The following is a 23310-nucleotide window of genomic DNA, read 5'->3' as shown; positions in this document are numbered from 1 at the left end:
CTTCACATTGTATGCAATTGAATTAAAAAACCCTCGTATTGTATTCATATTGCACTGTACGTAGAATTGTATAGTTACTGCTCTGGGATAGAAGCTGTTTTTCAGCCTACTTGTCCTTGTTTTTATTGTCCTGTACCGTCTGCCAGATGGTAATAGTTCAAAAAGAGGGGGGCCCAGGGTGAAATGGATCCTTAAGGATGCTTTGAACTTTCTAAAGCCAGCGGGAGCTATAAAGCTCTTCCAAAGTGGGGAAGGGGCAACCCATGACCCTCTGGGCACCTGCCTTCCAGCTGGTCTTTGGGGAAAGCGAGGAAGCGTGAAGATAATTCTTACACCGCGAAGGACCACGAAGGAACGTCGCAGAAAGAAGACCTGGCAGGGAGATTGTGGAAACAGGCCCTGGAGATAGACAGAACAATTTAATGTCAGAGAGAGGAGAAGGTTCCACGAGAAGGTCACAGAGCCACAGGTGCTATTGGAGAAGGGTGGTAGCAACCATCAACCATCGATGATATCTGGAACATCTCCACTCTTGCTCGTCTTCCAACAGAAATAGGAACGCCTAGAGTAGGGCAGATGCAGAGAGCTGAACACTCCGTGGGGGGAGATCTAATGTCCTCCAAAAAGATGCTCATTATTATCCACATAGATGGAGCATTGAATAAAAGCCTTCGGGAAAACCTCTGGATCCCAAAGGCGTCTTCCCATGGGCCCTGATCTCCTTTGGAAAGCATGCGACGTTTCTCAACTTAGTTTGTTAAGCCAGAAGGTGGCCGAGCACTGGTCCCCTCCTCATATCTGTTCCTGGCAGTCCTTTCAACTTTCAGCCCTGAATGAGCCCAGCCTCATAGGTTGTAAGTTGGACCGGTCATAAACCAGGTCATCCTGCGTCCGTGATCGATTTAATGACTTTTAAATGGATTAAGGGAGTTGCTCAGTACAGACATTGTCCATAATCATATATTCATGTGCGTCTCCTAGGGGAAATTGTTTTGAGAATAGAAGAAGAAGAATAGAATAGAGCTGGAAGGGACCTTGGACAGGGGTGAAATGTAAAATTTGTTACTACCGGTTCTTTGGGCGTGGCTTGGGGGGGTAATGTGACTGGGTGGGCATGGCCAACTTTGTTTTTTTAACTTTTCAAAGCATTTTTTCTGCAAATGCAAAAAAATGCTTTGAAAAGCCTCTGCCAATCAGGCAACTCAGCTGGGATTGGCGGAAGCATTTTTTCGGCGGAAAAGGTTGTAGAAAAAAGGCTTTTAAAAGTAAAAAAAAAGCCTCTGATGATCGTGCGGGTCAGCTGGGCATGGTGTGTGTGTGTGGGGGGGGGGGGGGATGCAGGGATTTTTGCTACCGGTTCTCCCAACCACCCGCCGCCATCGCTACCGGATCGGGCAATCTGGTCCGAACCAGGAGATTCACCCCTGACCTTGGAGGTCTTCTAACCGAACCCCTGCTCAAGCAGGAGAATTTACACAATCTAAGATAACTTTGTCCTCTTAAAAGCCTCCACTGATGAAGCACCCACGACTTCTGGTGGCAGGCTGTTCCACTGGTTAATTGTCTTCTTTGTTAAGAAGTTTCTCCTCAATTCCAGGTTGCTTCTCTCCTTGATGAGTTTCCGTGGTTTCTTCTCCTGCCTTCTGGTGCTTTGGAGAATAATTGGACCCCGTCTTCTTTGGGGTAGCCCCTCAAATACTGGGAAACTGCTATCATGTCGCCCCTAATTCTTCTTTTCTTTAGAAAAGAATAGCGTCTAATTATGGTAGATGCCCCAAAGTGGAGAAAGGCAGACCAAAAAGGCATAGAAATATCAGGACAGGTAGTTCTCAACTTATAACCGGTCATTTAGTGTCCGTTCGAAGCTACAATAGCACTGAAGAAAGTGTTTCACGTCCCTTTTTCACACTGATGACCGTTGAAACATGGTTGGTCCTCAACTTACGACCACAATTGAGCCCAGAGTTTCTGTTGCTAAGTGAGACATTTTTAAGTGAGTTTTCTCCCATTTTACGAACCATTCTTGCCACCATTGTTAGGTGAATCTCTGCAGTTGTTAAATCAGCAACAAGGTTGTTAACTGAATTGGCTTTGCTGGTCAGACGGTCGCAAAAGGGGATCACGTCACCCTGGGACACTGCAACCGTCGTAAATTTGAATCAGTGGCCTAGTGTCTGGATCTGGATTGTGTGACCCTGGGAAATACTGTGGAAAACAGCCCTAAGTCACTTTTTCCGTGCCGTTGTAACTTTGAATGGTCACTAAATGAACTGTTGTAAGTCAAGGACTACCTTACCCCAAGGCTTTCCTTTCTTTTCGTTCTCCACTTTCCGTTTCCTTTCTTTTCGTTCTCCACTTTCTGCCAAGTCTTTCCAAATTCTTCCAGCAGATGGTGGCATAATCTTACGAGTCTTTCCTCAGCCAAGTTCTGTAAAAAAATAATAATCAGAATTTGATTTTGGAATGTTGGAATTTCCCGATATATACGGCATACCTTGTTTGAACTTTCTGAACATGTCCCGGTCAGTTTCTCAACATGATGAGATGGAGGAAAAAGACTGAAGAAGAAGATTCGCAAAAAAGTCAGGAAAAAATCGAGATGGAAAAATTACAATCTTTTTGCCTGGGGAGGATAGTAGTAGTGAAAATGAATGACTAGACTTTTATTTAGGGACATGATTTGTTTTGAAAAGTTATATTAAGTAATCTTACGTTTGAATTGTTATGGGCTACTGACCAAACTGTCACTTTTGTCCTGAAGTATATTAACACTAAAGTTAATTTTAAGGAATGCTTTGCTGAAAATTTATATAAGCTTATAAAGAATGTTTTGTTCACAGCGAGTAGGAAAATATAAGTGGTGCAAGGGTTGAGGGAAAGTCTTTTACAATATTTTTTATAGATATCAAATAGTGAAGATGTTATTTGATTATAAGCAGTGTATTTGTAGAGAATAAGATGAATAAGTTTATGCAAAGTTATTAAGTAAGGCATGTTCCCAGGAAGAATTAATATGAGTTTATGGGGTAAAAAGTACAAATAAGGTTTTTACAGTATAGTTTATTTAAGATTGGTTAAAATACTTTGTCAATGGGTTAATATATGTAAGGGTTGGAGATGTGATGGTTAATTGTAATTGGGTGCTGATTGTGCAATGCTGGAAGAAAGAAGACTTGCGTATTATTGAAGAACGGACAAGAATGAAGTTGGATTCATTATTTTCAAACAATAATCGGTTTAAATAGTTATATTCAGATAGGAACAAGGGGAGTTAAAGTGTAAAAGGGAGATAAATCTATAGATAGTTAGCTTATGTTTTTTTTATATGTTTGTTAAATGCTATAGCCTGTATTTGCTCTGGGAAGTCGGGGGGGTGGGGGTGGGAGGGTTGGGCAGGAGGGGGGAGGAGGGAAGGGAAAATATGTGTAAAATTAAAAAAAACTTTTTAATAAAAAAAAAAAAGAAGTGGTTTGGAGTAGAAGGCCTCCAAGGCAGGGGTGAAATGCTACCAGTTTGGGCAGGTGAGCCCGAACCGATAGTAATAATTGCTACCTTTTGCCCAAACCGATAGTTTAAAAATGCTTTAAAAAGTACGACAATCAGCTGAACCAGGCTTTTTTAAAACTTTTTTTTAGCATTTTTTTACTACCAATCAGCTGTGAGAAATCTGCTGTGCCTGATTGTCTATGAGGTTCCTGCTTGTTGCAGGGGCCATTTTGTGTGAAGTTCAGCCGCTTTTGCATTGCGTGTGAGTCAGTTGTGCAGCTTTTGTGTTATTTTTGTGCAAAGTGCAATAATTTCTTTTTGAGCTCTCTGTGATTCTGTGAGGTTCCTGTTTGTTGCAGGGGCCATTTTGTGTGAAGTCAAGCAGCTTTTGCATTGCGTGTGAGTCAGTTGTGCAGCCACGCCCACCCAGTCACATAACCACCAAGCCACGCCCACCCGGTCAACTGCCCACCAAGCCACGCCCACAGAACCGGTAGGGAAAATTTTTGAATTTCACCACTGCTCCAACTTCCAACTGGGTCATTCTGGGAAAAGCACCTTTGGGTTAATTTTGGAGACACGCTGCTCCTGGAAACCTCCCCCCCCTTGACCAGTTTTGGGGTCCCTGGCACTTCCGGTGGCGCAGAGGCCCTCCGTGAGGGACGGCCCACTGAACTCTCAGCCACGGAGGGTGCGGTGTGGCTTGCCAACTCCTCAGCAGATGTGGCAGGGGAACGGCCAACGTTTTACCTGCCTGGGCTTCCTTGGAAAGCAAACTTCGGGAGTGGACCAGGGTTTCCGTGCTTCGGAAGGCTTTCATTGCTGCAGAGAAGAAGCAGCAAAGGCCCAGGAGCAACGTAAGCTTCCTGCCATCAGATCAGTTGGCAACCCTGGCTCCTTCACAGGGAGATACCAACCCAGAGGAATATATGGGCGGTCCTCGACTTACGACACAAGTGAGCCCAACATTGCTGTTCTGAAGCAAGACAGTTGTTAAGTGGATTTCCCCCCATTTTACGAACTTTGTTGCCATGGTTGTTAAGTGAACCACTGCAGTTGTTGAGTTAGAAACAGTTGTTGAGGAAAGAAGGAAGGAAGGAAGGAAGGAAGGAAGGAAGGAAGGAAGGAAGGAAGGAAGGAATTAAAGGAGGGAGGGAGGGAGGGAGGGAAAGAGGGAAAGAGGGAAGGAGGGAAGGAGGGAAGAAAGGGAGGGAGGGAGGGAGGGAAGGAGGGAAGGAGGGGAGAGGGAGGGGGAAGAGGATATGGGAATGACCTTTTAAAGATATTTTAGGACTTTTCTTGTCACATCTGTTAAGTGAATCACTGCAGCTCTCAAGTTAGAAACATGGTTGTTAAGTGAATCTGGTTTCCCCACTGACTTTCCTTGTCAGAAGGTCGCAAACTGTGATCGCTTGACTTTGGGACACAGCAACGGTCATAAATCTGAACCAGTGGCCAAGCGTCTGATGCTGGGCTTTTTTTTTCTGGCAGCCAGCAAACACTCTGCTGCCCATTGGGAGACTAAGGAGACTATGATAGATCTATCTCGGACTTATAAGTCCTCATCAGTTAGCCACACCCTCATCCCATGTATCCTCCCTGTAAAGGTACAGTATTTGTTTTTGTTTTTTTTCCTTTCCTTTTCATAGGCTTTATGTGTATTTCTCTTTAGCCAGGTTCTTCCTACATAAACCAAGATTTTTATGGAACCCTAATTCAGTGAAATCACAATCCACTAGTTTCTAGGCTTTTTTTTTTCTGGCAGCCAGCAAACACTCTGCTGCTCATTGGGAGACTAAGGAGACTATGATAGATCTATCTCGGACTTATAAGTCCTCATCAGTTAGACACACCCTGTTTGTATTAAAACGGTTCATTTGGCCATCTGTTTTCTAATCCTTTCTTCCGTTGGTGGGGGGGATTTAATCTATCTGGATTGGCCGTCTCTTCGAAAATGGGGAAAGAATCTGATTTTTCCCCCAATCCATTTTTCCACCTGCACAGAAGCACCAGAGAGTTATGGAAGGCGCTGGCCGCAGACCCCTATGCTAACCTGAAGATCATGAAGCCCCTCCTCAAAAGGCTTCAGGATCAAGACCCCAGCACCAAAGCCATCGGGAGAAGAAACAGCAAGTCTACCATGCCCATTGCAGTAAGCCCTCAGCCCGCGGCTCTGCTTTCCTTAAATCTAGAGGTGGGCCAGGCCTGAGGGAAGGGGGAAGGGGCTGAGCAGAAGAGTCAGCCTCGGGGGGTCTCCTCATCAAGAGCAGGCATGCCCTGGTTGGTGGGAGGCAGTGGGCAAACTGGTGGGGGCTGAAATTATTTAATTCGTTTTTAATTCATTTTAAATTTTTTGTATTTATGTGTTTTATCTTGTGGCTGTTCACCGCTCTGAGTCCTTCGGGAGAAGGGCGGTATAGAAATTAAAAAAAAAAATTGGAGCAAAATTTGGCATAAGCCCCCACCCCCCAAAATGCACCACTGAAAGTAGAGGCATCTGTGGGCTTCCTCGCCAGAACAGCTTTGATATTCATCCATCCATCCTTCCATCCTTCCATCTATCCATCCAGTCATTCATCCATCCATCGGTTCATCTATTCATTAATCCATTCATTTATTTATTCATTTATCCATCTATTCCTTTGTTTATTCGTTCCTTTATACATCCATTCACTCATGTATTTATTGATTCCTTCATTCATTTCTTATTTCTTACAGAAATAATTAAAAAAGAGGAGGGGAAACCAGTTTGTCGTGATTTGGTTGACTTTCGTCAGGAAAATATTTCAACAGGAGAGGAATTAGATGGACCGCCTCAATGCATGGATGTCCGCAGCAAGGAGCCTAAGGAGGAAATGAAGGGTCCGGAGAGTTTCCTTCGCTACACTCTTCTCTGGGTGACAAGCGCAGTTGATGACCGGCATGAAAACTGGCCCTGAGATGTTCTTCTGGAGGAAGCAGGGAAAGGAACGAGCAATCAAACACGGTCACTGGAGTTCTCTGAGTCTCGCAGCGATCATGACAAGCACAAGAGAAGCCCACAGAGCATAGAAGAAGAGGGTTGAAAAGGAACTTGGAGGTCTTCCAGTCCAACCCCCTGCTCAAGCAGAAGACCCTAGACTATGCTGGACAAATGGCTGCCTGGTCTCTTCTTGAAAAGCTCCAGTGATGGAGCAGCCACAACTTCTGGAGACAAGTCGTTCCAAGGATGAATTGTTCTCACAGTCAGGAAATTTCTCCTTAGTTCCAGGTTGTTTCTCTCCTTCATCAGTTCCCATCTGTTTCCTCTTGTTCTGCTTTGAGATCTTCTCCAAGAGGATCTACTTGATCCTTCAGATCTTCCAGGGGTGCACCCACCACTCTAGCTGAGTCCATCCTGTTCCTGATGATTGTCTTCTTCTCCTTCTTCTGTCCTTCCCAGCCTTGAAGACTTCCCAGAGAGTGAGGCCACACCTGCTACTACCTTGGAAGCCACTCCCTTCCTGCCCCCCATCTCTTACCTCCAAGGGGTGCTGAAGAACATATCCCAGTCCTCTCACGCTAAAGATCTGGATAAGAGGATACGGCTGAATCATCCATTCCAGGAGAACCTCGAGAACGTCTGGCGTCATAAAGAAGTCTCCAACCTCCGGGTGATACAGCAGCTGAGGAAGAAGAGTGGAGATACGGAGCATTAGCCAAGCCAAGGAAGGGAACTGCCCTGAGAGCCTCGACTAAAGATGCCACTTTCAGCCCTTACGGGGAGAGAAAAAGAAAATACAGTCCTCGGTTAGTGACCACTGAAAGTCACAACGGCACTGACAAAAGGGACATGCCCATTCTTCAGACTTTCAGACCATTGTAGCATCCTCATGGTCATGTGATTGAAATTTGGGTACTTGCCGGTCCATATTTATGACGGTCGCAGTGTTTCGAGGTTACGTGATCCCTTTTGTGACCGTCTGATAGGCCAAGTCAATGGGGAAACCAGATTCACTAATTCATCAGATTGACCACCGTAAGAACTGCACTGCAGCGATTCACTTAACAACTGTGGCAAGGAAGGTCAAACAATGAGGCAAAACTTGCTTAAGAACTTTCGCTTAGCAACAGAAATTTGGGGCTCAGTTGTGGTCGTATATCGAGGACAACTTTTAGACGGAAATCACTGAAAGATCTGGTTTATCCTAAGTATTCGACCACGGCATTGGCTTAAGGACTGCTGAAATCACTTAGTGACCACTGGAGGTTCTATGACAGTCATATGTCGAGGACTACAGTATGGCAAAAGGTAATGTAAATGATAGTTGTAAGAACACAAAACTGCCTATAATTCAAAGAGTAAAAGGAAATTGTGGTCATTGAGTCTTCCTTCCTTCCTCCCTCCCTCCCTCCCTTCTTTTCCCTCCCTCCCACCTTCCCCACCAACAACTTCTGGAGGGAAGCCCTTCCACCGATCAACAGAATAGCAGAAGACCTTGGAGACCCCCTGCTCAAGCAGCAGACCCTCTACAACAGGCACCCTCAAACTACGGCCCACGGGCAAAGAATACGGCCCGCGGAGTGGTGTGATTAAGCCCCGCCCCTTGCCCCGCCCCTAACTGCCTTATCTCCCAGCGAGCCAGCTGCAAGGCCAGCTGAGGGCCAGCTGAGGGGTGATCTCGCCGGTGCAGCCTGGAAAAGCAGCTCTGGGCTTGGAAAGAACTCCTTCAAATTAAAAGTCTTTAAAAACAATTTAAACGGGGGCTTAGGAAGGAGAAAGGCAAAAAAAATGAATCGGCCCCCTCTTTAAAACGTTGGAGGACCCCTGCTCTACAACCTCAGACCAATGGCTGCCCAGAATATTGGGGTGCATCCCAAGGTCTCCTCACCTCCGAGAAGAAAACCTTCCCGATGGTCTTCTCTCTTAGATCGGGACGGGGCAGGTAGGTGTTGGCCTCTCTGAACATCACCTTCAGCCCCAGTTTAGAGAAGCTGACTAAGTTCCCAAAAGAGCAAATATGGAGAGCTCAGACGAGATCTGCTGGTTAGGGAGAAGAAAATCACCAAGCTAGAGAAATCATGATCTGAATTCAATTACTCAATGAATTACTCCATTTAGAGAATTTCTCACCCTCTCTCTCTTTCTCTCTCTTTCTCTCCCTCCCTCTCCCCCTCCCTCTCCCTCTCTCCCCCTCCCTCTCTCTTTCCCTCTTTCTCTTTCTCCCTCCCTCCCTCTCTCCTCTTCCTCTCTCTCCCAGTTCCTCTCTTTCTCTCTCCCTCTCCCCTCCCTCTCCCCACTCTCTCTAGCTTTCTCTCTCTCTCTGCCTTTTCTTCTTCCTCTCCCTCTCCCCTCCCCTCCCTCTCCCACCCGCTGCCACTTGTAGCCAACCTCTTTTGTCTTTTAATTTCTTACAGGACCAGGAAGAAAACGGCTTCGAACAAACCATCAGGAGTCACCATCATGTCCCAGCATCTAACCTTCTCCAACTGACTGAACTCCTCCTGATAGCCGGCACATAATATTAAATTTTTGATGGCTTGCACTGCATTGCTAAATCATGAGGTTCATGAGGACTTCCTTGATGGGTCTGCCTTTTAGCAGCTTCCTGCTCTCCCATAAAATTTTAAAGGACTCGTCAGAGAGTTCTGAGAAGAAGAGACAGACAGAGATTGATGGGCAATTTGATGGGACAAGTCTTCTCAAAGCGAAGAGAGAAAAAAATGTGCTTAGACCAGACTGATCCTGAGGGAAGGGTCAAACGTGTCATAACTCTCGAGTCCCTGATCTTCATGTTCTTAGACAACCGTCTTGAGGAGGAACTTTGAACTCCATATATGGAATTGGAATTTTTTCCAATTCCATATATGGCGGAGGGGGTCAACTTATTTTCCAAAGCAGCAGAAGGCAGGAAGAGAAGCAACGGATGGAAGCTACTCATGGAGAGAAGCAGCCTGGAATTAAGGAGAAACTTCCTAACAGTGAGGACAATCAACCAGTGGAACTTCTTGCCACCAGAAGTTGTGAGTGCTTCATCACTGGAGGCTTTTAAGAAGAGACTGGATAGGCATTTGTCTGGGATTGTGTAGCATCTCCTTCTTGAGCAGGAGGTTGGACTAGAAGACCTTCAAGGTCCCTTCTGGCTGTGTTCTGATAGATAGATTGATTGGTAGTGTGGGATGGGCTGATGTGATGGGACAAGGTGGTTCCATAGGTAGCCCAGCCCTGTAGCATCTATACCTGGATATGAGGGAAGGACGGTGTCTTGAGAGCGTTTTCTCCCCCGAGGCCTTTCCCTCTTGGGCCTCCTTGGAAAGGGAGGGGGCTCTTTCAGGCCAGGCTTCATCTCCCCCTGAGAAGCCTTCAGAGGAGTCCTGGCAGATGTCCTGCGCACCAATTCTGGCAGCACCAGCGCTGGAGGCTGCACCTTCTTCTGGATGTCCAATTGAACTGGGGAAGACGTCACAATCAGAGGCAAGGCCTCCATGGTTCTGGCTAAAGAACTGGATGGGTGGGAGCCAGAGAAGAGGACTTCCTGGTTGTCCCACTGACACAGGTCATTGTTGCTGATTTGTGACTCTGACTCCTTGCTGTCCTTCTTCAGGAAGGGAAGCTTTTTCAGCCTATGATCCATCCTGTTGTGAAGAGTGAGTGTTGGAACTGGAGTAGAGTAGAGTAGAGTAGAGTAGAGTAGAGTAGAGTAGAGTAGAGTAGAGTAGAGTAGAATAGAATAGAATAGAATAGAATAGAATGAGCTGGAAGGGATCTTGGAGGGCTTCTAGTCCAGCCCCCTGTTCAAGCAGGAGAACCTATAGCATTTCGGATAAGTGGCTGTCTAGTTTCCACTCTAGGGATTCACTTAACAACGGTGGCAAGAAAGGTTGTAAAATGGGGCAAAACTCACTTAAGGACCGTCTCGCTTAGCAACCTCAATTTTGGCCTAGATTGTGATGGCAAGTCAAGGGTTGCCTGCGTTTCAGTTTCCTTGCAGACCATCCAGAATCTCTTCCTTTGTGAGATGGACAATCCTTTCACTTAGATGAAGAAAGAAAGAAAGTTTGTTTTGAAGGGGGGGGCGATTTTGGTGATTCAATGCAGCTTCTGGTTTCAGAGCTGAGTTTGCTCCAGTTGCTTTAAACACCGGCAGCTCTTTAAATTTCGAGTTTCTTGGCCTCTTCAGCTTTGAACAACCTTCATGGCATCAGATCTCCCTACCGTCAGTTTTGCACCTAACCATTCCTTCTTTCTCACGGGGTTACACGGCACATCAAGGTGTCTGCGCTTTCTCCAGAGATTTGAGCTGCCATTCACTTGCTGAACGTTTTCTGGATTGGACACAAATAGTTTCATTACTGGAAGAGACTTTAGACATGAAATAAACGCTAATAAGTCAAACAACAATATGAGAGCGTGTTATGTTCAGGGTCCCAGCGTCTGTGAGAAATATACCCTATTAATAATGTCTTTGTGTATTTTGAATGCCTTCACTGAACATAACTATCTGCTGTTTCCACGAGTCACAGCTATTGTCTTAATCAGTTGAACTTTGAACTGAGTAGAATTCTCCAATTATTTCAGAATAAGAGAGTTGGAAGGGACCTTGGAGGCCTTCTAGTCCAACCCCTAGCTCAGGCAGGTGACCCGACAATCATCTCAGACCAATCTCTTCTGAAAAGCTTCCAGTGTGGTTGGAGTTTCAACTTCAGCTTCAACTTCTGGAGGCAAGTTGTCCCACTGGGTGAATGTTCTAACGGTCAGGAAATCTCTCCTTAGTTCTCGGTTGCTTCTCTCCTTGATGAGTTTCCACCCGTTGCTTCTTCTCCCTCCCCTTCTTCTTTGGGGCAGCCCCTGAGATATTGGAAGACTGCTATCCTGTCTCCCCTAGTCCTTCTCTTCATCAAACTAGACATAGCCGCCCTGAGTCTTCGGAGAGGGGCGGCATATAAATTCAATTAATTAAATTAAATTAAATTACCCAGTTCCTGCAACCGTTCTTCATATGTTTTCGCCTCCAGTGGTATTAAGACTTCACGGGCTCTTGATTCTCTCCCTCTGTTTACGCAGCCCAGAACTGTGTTGGCTTTTTTGGCAGCTGCTGCACACGGCTGGCTCCTATCTAAATGGTTGTCCACTAGGACTCCAAGACCCCTCTCACAGTCACCACTATTGAGCAAGGGACCACATCTACGGTACCTGTGCATTTGGTTTTTCTTCCCTAAAAGTAGAACCTTGCTCTTTTCACTCTTGAATTTCATTTTGTTAGATAGCGCCCAATGTTCAAGATCTGTCAAGATCCTTCCGTATCTTGAGCCTATCTGCTGGAGTGTTGGCTATTCCTGCCAGCTTGGTGTCATCTGCAGCGATTCACTTAACAACTGTGGCAAGGAAGGTCAAACAATGAGGCAAAACTTGCTTAAGAACTTTCGCTTAGCAACAGAAATTTGGGGCTCAGTTGTGGTCGTATATCGAGGACAACTTTTAGACGGAAATCACTGAAAGATCTGGTTTATCCTAAGTATTCGACCACGGCATTGGCTTAAGGACTGCTGCGATCACTTAGTGACCACTGGAGGTTCTATGACAGTGATATGTCAAGGACTACAGTATGGCAAAAGGTAATGTAAATGATAGTTGTAAGAATACAAAACTGCCTATAATGCAAAGAGTAAAAGGAAATTGTGGTCATTGAGTCTTCCTTCCTTCCTCCCTCCCTCCCTCCCTTCTTTTCCCTCCCTCCCACCTTCCCCACCAACAACTTCTGGAGGGAAGCCCTTCCACCGATTAACAGACTAGCAGAAGACCTTGGAGACCCCCTGCTCAAGCAGCAGACCCTCTACAACAGGCACCCTCAAACTACGGCCCACGGGCAAAGAATACGGCCCGCGGAGTGGTGTGATTAAGCCCCGCCCCTTGCCCCGCCCCTAACTGCCTTATCTCCCAGCGAGCCAGCTGCAAGGCCAGCTGAGGGCCAGCTGAGGGGTGATCTCGCCGGTGCAGCCTGGAAAAGCAGCTCTGGGCTTGTAAAGAACTCCTTCAAATTAAAAGTCTTTAAAAACAATTTAAACGGGGGCTTAGGAAGGAGAAAGGCAAAAAAAATGAATCGGCCCCCTCTTTAAAACGTTGGAGGACCCCTGCTCTACAACCTCAGAGAAATGGCTGTCCAGAATATTGGGGTGCATCCCAAGGTCTCCTCACCTCCGAGAAGAAAACCTTCCCGATGGTCTTCTCTCTTAGATCGGGACGGGGCAGGTAGGTGTTGGCCTCTCTGAACATCACCTTCAGCCCCAGTTTAGAGAAGCTGAATAAGTTCCCAAAAGAGCAAATATGGAGAGCTCAGACGAGATCTGCTGGTTAGGGAGAAGAAAATCACCAAGCTAGAGAAATCATGATGTGAATTCAATTACTCAATGAATTACTCCATTTAGAGAATTCCTCAACCTCCCTCTCGCCTCCCACTCTCTCTCACCCTCCCTCTCTCTTTTTCACTCTTCCCTTCCCTCCCTTTCTTCCCCTCTAACCTTTCCTCTCCCTCACTTTCGCCTTCTGTGTCTCCCTCCCTCCTTCTTTCTCTCCCTCTCCCCTCCCTGAGACTGATTTCTAGGATCTTCCCCAATGAATCCAAACACAGGATGCAGTGAACCAATGCTCTTTATTGATCAACGTTTCTATTACAGGTATTTAGCTGGAAGTGGCCCCTGGACGCCTGGACCATGACTTAAGTACCTGGGAGGCGGAGCTAAGGGAAGGAGGGGTCAGGGGAGGATCTAGGTGGATGTAGAGTTAACCCTTATCATACCTGGGATGGTGAATGGTGGGCATTTACACATAACAAATCCCCCTCTAAATGCCCAACAGTTGGACCTGTTACAGAATCCATGGATCAGGCCCAATAACTGGCACGAGTCAATCATTTGAATAAGTCTCTTTTATTTACAGGTTCATCATTACGTCACATACTGCATCTGGAAGTGGAAGTCGGGGAAGAGTGTGTCTACTTTTTATACTTGTGGGCAGAGATTCAGGTAAGGAGTGGTCAGTGGGTGGTACTGACCAAGTGAGTATTGTAGTTGACCCCTGCACTACTGTGTCCCTGTTGACCCCTGGCATGATTAAGGCATTTATTTCTGACAAATCCCCCTCTAAATGCCTGACCTGTGGCTGTGGATCTGACTGTTTAAATGGTGCCCAAGGGTGGATATTGAGTTTGGATACCAGGTGTGAGTGTTGCCTGCCCTGTAGTGGTTTCGTGAGTATGTCTGCAGTCTGTTCTTCTGTGTCGCAATGTATGGCCTTTACAAATCCGATTTTAGAGAGCTGTCTCACATGCTTGTACTTTATGTCAATATGCCTGGATCTCTGCCCTACCGCGTCGGCCATGGAGATTTCTATAGCGGCCTTGTTGTCTTCGTAGATGTTTATCGGATACGCAGGTTTGCACCACACACTGGCGAGTAGGTCGTCAAACCAAATGAGGTTGTTTGCGGCCTTGGATAGGCATATGTACTCCGCCTCTGTGGTTGAAGTGGCCACTAAGTTTTGCTTACCCGTGTACCAATGCACCGGACTATTGTTCAAGTAGAATACGTATCCTGATGTGCTTTTCCAGCTTTTGGTGTCACCGGCCCAGTCAGCATCAGCATAGCAGGAGAGGACGGGCTCATTGGACGGCTCTGGTTCTAGGACTAGACATGCGTCGGCACTTTGCTTCAGGTACCTCAGTACCCTCTTTACAGCGTCCCAGTGGTACATGGTGGGTTTGCCTATGTGCCTGGACAATAGATTAACTGATAATGCAATATCTGGCCTGGTCCAGTTGGCGATATATAAAAGAGAGCCTATGACTGACCTGTACAGTGTGTTGTCTTCAAACTCGGGTGATTCACCATGTGTATTTTTTAGGAAGTCCGGCTGCATGGGTGATTCACACCCCTTGGCATCTGCCATGTTGCATTTGTGTAGTATTTCTTCTATCTTTTCTTTCTGGGACAGTTGAAAGCCCTTAGGTGTTTCGTTGACCTGCACGCCTAGGTATCTGTTTATTTTCCCTAGGTATTTTAATGTGAAGTGTTCACTTAGTTTACTGGCGAAGGCGTTGCGGTTCCCTTCGTGTTTACTGATGTAAAGTATGTCGTCCACGTAGACTAGGATGTATTCTGGTGAATCCCCCTCTCTCCTAGTGAAAAAACAGTTGTCGGCTATGGTTGCTGTAAATCCCATTGACTTCAGGACCTCAACCAGGCACTCATACCAGCGTTTGCCGGATTGTTTCAGTCCATATAGGTTTTTGTGAAGTAGCCAGGTGTCCCCCCCTGTTGGTCTCTTTACTGTGTGGTGCCCTAACGTATATTTCCTTATCTAGGTTGGCATGCAGGTAAGCTGTCTATACATTGAACTGATGTACCTCTAGTCCTAGCAGGGAAGCGATGACCAGAGCACTTTTGACACTTTCAGTCCTTACAGTTGGTGAGTAAGTGTCAGTGTAGTCTTCTGGGAACCTCTGGGCAAATCCCTGGGCAACCAGCCTAGCCTTGTACAGGTTTTGGCCACCCTCCAGGTTCTTGATTTTGAAGATCCACCTGGTACCTATCGTATTTTTGCCCTCTGGAACCTCGGCTGGAATGTAAACTTCTAGCTCTCTCAGACTGTCCATTTCCTTGGCCATGGCTGATTCCCATTTCGACCTCTCCTCTTGTGGTAGTCTCAATACCTCTTCATATGAGTTAGGTGTGATATGGTTCGTGTGTATGTGCATCACATAGTCATTTAACCTTCTTGGTAATTGGTTCCTGGTTGATCTGACTGGCCTATCTGTCGTTTGTTCGGTGTCATGTAAGTACCTGGCTTCCTTTTGTGTTAGTGAGTCTACACTTATCTTGGGGTGATTCCCTTTCCATTCCTCAACCTTGATGCCTTGGAGCTTGGGTTTGTGTTCCTTCCTTTCCTGTCTATCTGCCGTTTCGTGTTTATCTTGCACTTGCTCGTCTGGCCTAGTCTCCCGCCTGGTGGATACCTCGTTGAGGTGTATCCTGGACCAGTTAGCTTGTTCATGGAATACCGCTGTCCTAGAGATCACGAATCTGTCGTTATTGTCCACAAATCTGAACCCCTTGGTACCTGGCTCGTACCCCATAAATCTCAGTCTCCTGGATACTTTGTCCCCCTTCCTGCGCAGCTGTTTGAGTATATGGACATCAGCAGTTACGCCGAATACATGTAGGTGTGCTATCTGTGGTTTTTTGTTGTACATGAGTTCGTATGGCGTTTTGTCTATTACACTGGACCAGGTTCTGTTGAGTGTGTAGTTTGAGTAAACTAAGGCCTCAGACCAAAAATGTTGACCAATTCCCGCGTCCTCTAAAGCGCACCTGATCATAGTCTGTAGCGTGGAATTTCGTCGTTCTGCGACACCGTTCTGAAAGGCCGAGAACGGGGACGACGTAAAGTGAAGCACGCCTTTGGATCTGAGCCAATGAGAGAAATCCTTTGACAGGAACTCAGATCCTCTGTCTGTCATGATTTGTTTGATTTGTGTGTTGTTTTGAGTCTCTACCCTTTTGTAGAACTCTTTGAATTTTTGGAAGGCCTCATCCTTTCGTTTTAGAGTATAGACGAAGCTATAACGACTATAATCGTCTACGATGGTGAGAAAGTATCTTTTCTTGTATTTCATGGATGGCCTTAGGGGCCCCACCAGATCCATATGGACTAAATTGAATACTTGTTTGGTGGCGCGTGAGGATTTCTTAGGTCTGGGTTTGACCTTTAGCTTAGAACATTAGCACACCGAGCACTCGAGGTAATTTTCACAACTCTTTATTTTGACGCCCTCGGTACAGTTGGCCATTTTTTGGATTACGGGGAAACTGGCGTGCCCTAGTCTCCGGTGTAGTAAGTGAGCGCAGTCGTCGTGCATGAGTTTGCCTATCGATGGCCTTCCCTGGGTGTGTTTGGTGGAGTGTGTTTCATGTGTCATGTTCTCCTCACTCTCTGTCTCTCTCTCATTCACCTGTTCTTCCTCAGCTTTGTCCTGGTTAGTGTCCTTCATGTATTCTGAGTTGGTGTATATGCTGGGTGTGTTATTCTCATGGAATGTTATGTATGGTAGCCCTTGCTTGATTGTCACTCTACCTACTCCCTCTCTACCCTTGCTGACGTGAGCCTTCCCTTCTGCAAAGGTTACCTTGATCCCTGATTCTTCACTGAGTTTTAATGCAGCCAATATGTTGTGGGGTATCTCCGGGACCAGTAATACCCCCTCTATTTTCCCTATGCCTGGTAGCGTAACTACCCCCCTGCCTGTTACCTTAACCTCGCTTTGGTTTGCAACCTTGATTGAAAAATTCTCCTCTGTGAATGAGGAGAGCAGTTTTTGGTTATAGGTCGTGTGGTTGGAGGCCCCAGAGTCCAGAAGCCACGAATTGGCCTCCCCATCCTGACATGTTATGTGGGTGCGCTCCCCTATCCCATATAATGATCCTGTTCTGCTGTCACGTGAACTATCCCTGTTCCCCCTCCTGTCTCTGGGATTGGGTGAGTCCCTGCGTCTGTACCTCTCTTCAGAAGTGTGTCTCTCTGTCTGTCTGAATCTATGTTCCGGTCTGCTTCTCTCTCTGTGGTTCTTGGGGCAGTCTCTCTTGAGATGTCCCCTTGACCCGCAGCTATAGCACTCTGTTACGCCATGCTGCCTGTCTTGGAAGGCTACTTTCTTTTCATGTTTATGTTCTCTGGAGGGACCAGAGCGGCTCCTTTTCAGATTGTCTTCAGCGATCAGTTTGTTAGACAGCTTCTCAACGGACAGGAGGCCTAGACTAACAGTATCTAAGTGTGCTAAGAAGCTGTCCCATGAGTGATCTAAAGAGTTAATTATTACACTCTTCATGATCTGATCTGATATGACTTCCCCCCTAAGGTGTAGTCTGCCCTGGTAGCGTTTAGGGACACCAGGTGCTCGCTTATGGGGGTCCCCGGTTTGACTCTGGCAGAGAAGAAATCTTTGGAAATCTGGGTAGTGGTTGCCACACTTTCACTGTAAAATAACCCAAACATTTTTTGTATGATTTCTGACACAGTGAGATTGTGACCAATGCTATGGTAAATTGTGGGAGATATGCTAGAAATTAAAAGGTAAAATGCCCTATGGTGCAATACAGTCCAACTCTAAAGTCCATGGTCTCTCTGGGGGGGTCATTAATAAAATGTGACATGTTTTCTTTTAGGAACACCACCTGAAGCTGCTGTGACCACTCTAGGATATTGCCCCAATCCATCCTCAACTTTGGAAAGTCACTTGGTAAGTTCCCAGCATTATTTGTAAAATTACTTACTGCAGGCTGCTGTCCATGGTTCTTTATGTGCCTATAACAGCAGTACGGCATGGGAACGCTTGCCGGCAGTTTAAAAGTCCCTCTCTGTAATTTTTTTCTTTTTTCTTCCTCTAGGTGAAACAGCGCATGCGCGAAGTCCATTTCAGCTCTGCCGTCATCGTGGAAGGACCTGTTCATTGCAGCTCCGGCGTAGAGGTCTCTATCTCTCAGGTAGGCCTCGGCTTCGGTCTTGGGGGTCCAGGTGTGCTCCGGAAGGTGTCGTCTTGCAGCGGCTTCGTCAAAGTGAAGATCCTGATGGCGTTGGAGTCCCGGCGACGAATGCAGGTAGCTGCCCCAATCCCTGCGTTCTGGGGTGCGTGGCCTGGGCGATCGGAGGCGCGGTGTCCTTGGGGTGTGTAGGGGGGTTGGCGCACTGGCGTGGGCATCGGTAGTCCTCGGGTGGGTGTTCCGGTGCCCCTCTCCTCGCTTTCCTTTTTGCTTGGGCCCCTCCGGTTCCCCTTTTGCGATTTTGAGGCCTGGGCTGAAGGCGGCGGCAAGGGTCTTCATGGCCTTATCGACTTGCCACTCGGTCGGGGTGCATCTGGAGTCCGAATCGGATTCTGTCCCCTCACCCCGGTCACTTTCTTCGCCGCTTAGGGTCGGGTATTTTTCGCGCGCCGGCCATTTTGAATTCTGGCTACCGATTGGACGGGAGTCGGCCATCTTGTCTGACCACGTGGTCAAAGATGGCCGCCGTTTCAAATTTTGAGCGGGGCTTCGCGGCTCGGTGACTGCTGTGGGGTCTTTTTGGGGCGATCCACTCACCGAGTTCAGCTTTTCGAGCTCCGGATCCTAGTCTTCCTCGCTCCTCGCCACATCGCGGTCCATTATGAAGCTTCGCAGGTCCGCGAGAAGGTTCTTGTCGCTGGCTCGCTCCTTTAGTAATCATAGGACGTCGAGTCGTAGTCTTTCTTCCTCCCGGTCATCATGGTCTGCTATTTTTCCTTTCTTGACCTCCCCCTTTTCTTCTGTTGCGGTGGCCTTGGGGTCGATCGAGGTTTCTGCCTTCCCTGGCGATCCCGCTGGGTTGCCCTCTCATTGCTTCGGTGTCGTTGCCATCTCGTTGGCAGCGATGTGTCCTCATTGCGTGATCGGGAGTTATTGGGCCATAAAACCATCCTCTGCTACCATATTGTTACAGAATCCATGGATCAGGCCCAATAACTGGCATGAGTCAATCATTTGATTAAGTCTCTTTTATTTACAGGTTCATCATTACATCACATACTGCATCTGGAAGTGGAAGTCGGGGAAGAGTGTGTCTACTTTTTATACTTGTGGGCAGAGATTCAGGTAAGGAGTGGTCAGTGGGTGGTACTGACCAAGTGAGTATTGTAGTTAACCCCTGCACTACTGTGTCCCTGTTGACCCCTGGCATGAGTAAGGCATTTATTTCTGACAGGACCTGCTTGCGTATTCTGTACCCGTACCCCTAATTTAGTCGTAAGGTAGGCATGTTGTTTGCTGGGTAGAGGTTTGGTCAGGATGTCTGCGGCTTGCTCGGCGGTCTCACAATGTACAGCCTTAATAAAACCAATGTTTGTTAATTCTCTGACATGTTTGTGCTTAATGTCTATATGTCTGGACCTTTGGCCTACTGCTTCTGCCATGGATATGTCTATGGCTGCTTTGTTGTCCTCATGTATTACTATCGGGTAGGCCGATTCATTCATCTTTTGTACCATTGGAAAACTAGCGTGGCCTAGTTTTCTGTGTAGTAAGTGGGCGCACCCATCATGAATGGGTTTGCCAATATGTGGTTTCCCTTTGTGTGTTGTGTTTGTGGTGGGTTTGCCTCCTGCGGTGTGTTCTCCTTCACCCCCTCTATTTTCTGTGGGCATGCTTGTCCCTTTCTCGTTACTTTCTGAGTTAGTGTTTGAGTGCTCTTGGGGCACTAAGTAGGATAGTCCCCCTTCTATGATGATCTTTCCTATGCTTCTCTTTCCTTTGGTCATATATGCTTTCCCTTCCCTGAAGGTTGTCTCAATGCCCAAGTCTTTACTTAGTTTGAGTGTTGCTAATATATTGTGGGGTATTTCTGGGATGAATAGTACCCCCTCTATCTTCCCTATTCCATCTATGTGTGCGCTCCCTTCTCCTTTCACCAATACCTTGTTCTGGTTGGCTACATTGATGTGGTATTCCTTAGGTGTGAATGCCTCCAGTATGTTCCTATTGTTGGTGGTGTGATTGGTGGCTCCTGAGTGAATGAACCATGTGTTCCTTCCTTTTGCCTGGGTGTTTGGGTGTTGGTGGTCTCTAAGTTCGTATAGTGACCCAGTCTGACTATCCCTGGAGCTATCCCTATATCCTCTCCTGTCCCTGGGGTTGGGTGAGTCCCTGTGCCTGAACCTGCTTTCTGGGGAGCGCCTGTCTGAGTAACCTGGTTTGCGGCCTTGCCTTTCCCTATGGTAGCTGTGGTCCCTGTCCCTCTGGTTTCTGGGCAATCTCTCCTATAGTGATTCCTAGACCCACAGTTAAAACATTCTGGCTTATCTTGGTCCCTGGTCTGGAAGTCTACCCTTTTTGTTGGTCTGCTTTCCCTGAGGCTTGATGAGCGTTCCCTTCTCAGGCTGTCCTCCGCAATCAGCCTGTTGGATAACGTCTCTAAAGAGAGGTGCTCTATGTTGAGACTATCCAGTTGCATGATAAAGTTCTCCCAACTGGGGTTTAGGGAGTTTATGATGATGCTTTTCATGATATTATCAGAAATGGTTTCCCCCCTTTGTATGAGTTCTGCCCTGGTGGTGTTTAGCTTGAGTATATGTTCCCCCATGGGTGTCCCTGCCTTATGCCTGGCTGAGTAAAATTCCCTGGATCTTTTGGTTGTAGTGGCTGCACTCTTACTGTAAAATAAATTAAGTATTTTTTATAGTATCTCTGCCACGGTTAAGTGGTGGCCAAGACTGGGGTAAATGCTGGGTGACAAGCTAGACATTAGGAGATAGTAAGCCCTGTGGTGCAAACAGTCAATCTCAAAAGTCCATGGCTTCTTGGGTGGGTCATCAAATAAGTACAACATATTTTCTTTCAGAAAAGCAATCTGTAGTTGGTGGTACCACTCCAAAAGATTGGCCCCATCTAATTTCAATTTGTAATTGTCAGCAGTGAAAGTTATATTACTTACAGTCTGTTGCTGTCCATGGTTCTTTATGTGAGTGAACTCACAATATGCTGGGGGAATGCTTGTTGCCAGTCTGAACTGACTTATCTCTATGTTCCTTGTACTTATCTCTATGTTCCTTGTACTTATCTCTATGTTCCTTGTACTTCCTGTAGGTGGCGACTGGGCATGCGCGAGGCTCATTTCGCGCCGGAGGTCGTCTGGTGAGGAGCTCCTTATTGCTGCTCTCAGGCCTAGGCCTAGGCCTGCTGGTGGGGGGCTGGGCTCGCTCCTGGCGGGCCCATAGCCCTCCCTGGGCGTCGGATGCCATGGCTGGGCCCCTGCATCTTGGGCGAAGGCTGGAAGAAGGCGAGGAGGTGAGGCGGTCGCAGGTCGAGGATCCCTGGAGACGGTGGCGGCGGCTGTCGTAAGTCGAGGATCTCCCGGATTCGGCGGCACGGTAGCGGCGGTGTCAGGTATGCTTCCTTCAATATCCAGGAAAGAAAAACCCAAACTCAATCATTTTAAAGAGCTTAGTACTTTTACTGAATATGAAATGATCGCAACCCAGGTAAAGCTGGAAGTGAGCAAAATGCGCGAAATAGCATCTACTAAGCTTCTCCCCCCCCATGTCCATTGACCATCATCCAATCCAAAGGTCTCCCAAAGGTCAGGTGGCATCACGTCTGGCAACGTCATTCATCAGGAATGTAGGGCAGTTGGTCAGCCGGCCCCTTTGGAGATTCACTTTCGTTTCTTGGGAAGACACGTCCTACAATGGAAAAAACACCTCCTGCACCTTCCCCCCCTTCGCCCCCTTTACTAGTCCCTCCCCCCGTTTCTTATGGCAGCTGAAGCAGGCAAAGCTGAGGCTGACATTCGGCCCCTCTTGCAGAAGAGAAGTTATTCCTAAATAAGAGAAAGGGAAAAAAGAGAGAAACAGAATATATACAATAATTATGGTTTATCTGGGTATTTGGTATAGAATTGCTGTATTTTCTTGGGAGCTCGGACATCCCGTTTATTCACCCATTCAGCCGGAGACAAAGGGAAATGTTTCCAGGCTATCAGATATTGGACTTTACCATGGTGTTTCCTAGAGTCCAAGATTTCCTTAACTTCAAAATGTTGCTCCCCCTCTATGAGAATGGGAATTGGAGGGGTGCTTTGATCAGCCCTCAGGGGAGATGAGTGTTCAGGTTTTAATAAACTAACATGAAATACAGGATGTATACGTCTCAACGTTTTTGGCAATTCCAATTCAACTGTTACTGGATTAATCAGTCTAATCACACGAAATGGTCCTACATACTTAGGGCCAGTTTTTTCGACTTCTGGGTAGTCTGTAAATATTTAGTAGATAAATAAACTTTATCACCCACTTTATAAATGTGAGCTGGGGACCTTTTCTTATCGGCTTGCGCCTTATGGGCCCGGTGTGCCTCATCTAATGCCTTCCGAGTCACTGCCCATGTGCTCTTTAATTGTTCAATCCAATCCATCAAAGAGGGATTCTGGGGATCATCTTGTGGTAGCTCGGGAATGGGTACGAAATCCTGGCCCGAAGCGACCTTAAAAGGAGTGAATCCGGTGCTACTGTGTACGGAATTATTATATGCCACCTCTGCAAATGGCAACAAGTCTACCCAATTGTCTTGCTGGTAATTTACGTAACACCTCAGGTATTGTTCTAGAACCCCATTGGTTCTTTCATAGGCCCCATTTGTCTGAGGGTGGTGACTGGAACTCAGCCCCTGGGCGGAGCCTATCAACTTCAAAAACTCTGTCCAGAAACTGGAAGTAAATTGCACACCCCTTGGAGATCCATGTAGCCGGTAAATCTGCCGAATAAACAGTTTTGCAAGGGTTTTTGCTGAAGGGATCTTTGAGCAACGGATGAAATGTACTTGTTTGGAAAACAAATCAGTTACTACCCAAATGACAGTGCAGCCTTCACTCTCTGGTAAGTCCACAATAAAATCCATAGATATTTCCTTCCATGGGGCATTCGGTCTGGCCACACCTTGCAGTAATCCAGGGGTTTTTCCTGGAGGTCTTTTAGCCAAGGCACATACTGGACAGCTAGCCACATATGCCTCTATGTCCTTTTTAAGTGCAGGCCACCAAAATTGTCTCTTAACAAGATGTAGAGTCTTGACAAACGCAAAGTGTCCCACGGCCTTGGCATCATGAGCATATTTCAATACGGTTGTTCTTAATGTGGTCGGAACATACAATTTCGATCCAACACAAGCTAGTCCGTCACAAAGTGTGCATTCATTCGAGTGGTTCTTAAACCACTCGTCAGTTTTTAGCGCTTCTCGCAATTTTTCGAGTAAATCCCCCAAGATTTCTGGTTCGGGTTTTCCCTGCGCTCTGGTAGTGACAGGTGTTGCCAA

General features: G+C 46.8%; 1 protein-coding gene across 3 annotated transcripts; it reads left to right on the top strand.

The window, feature by feature from the left end:
- The first annotated feature begins 4729 nt into the window (after positions 1-4729).
- On the top strand, positions 4730-22967 carry LOC148111565 (uncharacterized). 3 transcript variants are annotated; one of them, XM_087880740.1, is made up of 6 exons: positions 4730-5093; positions 5491-5638; positions 6205-7756; positions 13382-13467; positions 19016-19101; positions 21088-22967. In XM_087880740.1, exons 3-6 carry the CDS (start codon positions 7747-7749, stop codon positions 21137-21139), a joined length of 234 nt encoding a protein of 77 aa, XP_087736866.1. In that variant the 5' UTR covers positions 4730-5093; positions 5491-5638; positions 6205-7746; the 3' UTR covers positions 21140-22967. The 3 variants fall into 3 exon arrangements, 2 of the variants coding, with proteins under 2 accessions (XP_087736866.1, XP_087736865.1); XR_015730343.1 differs by lacking the exons at positions 4730-5093; positions 5491-5638; positions 6205-7756; positions 13382-13467 and adding exons at positions 17395-17735; positions 17884-17979; XM_087880739.1 differs by lacking the exons at positions 4730-5093; positions 5491-5638; positions 6205-7756; positions 13382-13467 and adding exons at positions 17395-17735; positions 17884-18093.
- The last annotated feature ends 343 nt before the right edge of the window (positions 22968-23310 follow it).

Source organism: Pantherophis guttatus, chromosome 18, assembly GCF_059756535.1.
Source record: "Pantherophis guttatus breed Tessera chromosome 18, ASM5975653v1, whole genome shotgun sequence".
Taxonomy (NCBI): Eukaryota; Metazoa; Chordata; class Lepidosauria; order Squamata; family Colubridae; genus Pantherophis; species Pantherophis guttatus.
The sequence above is the reverse complement of the archived record's forward strand: the minus strand, read 5'-3'. Positions and strand labels throughout refer to the sequence as shown.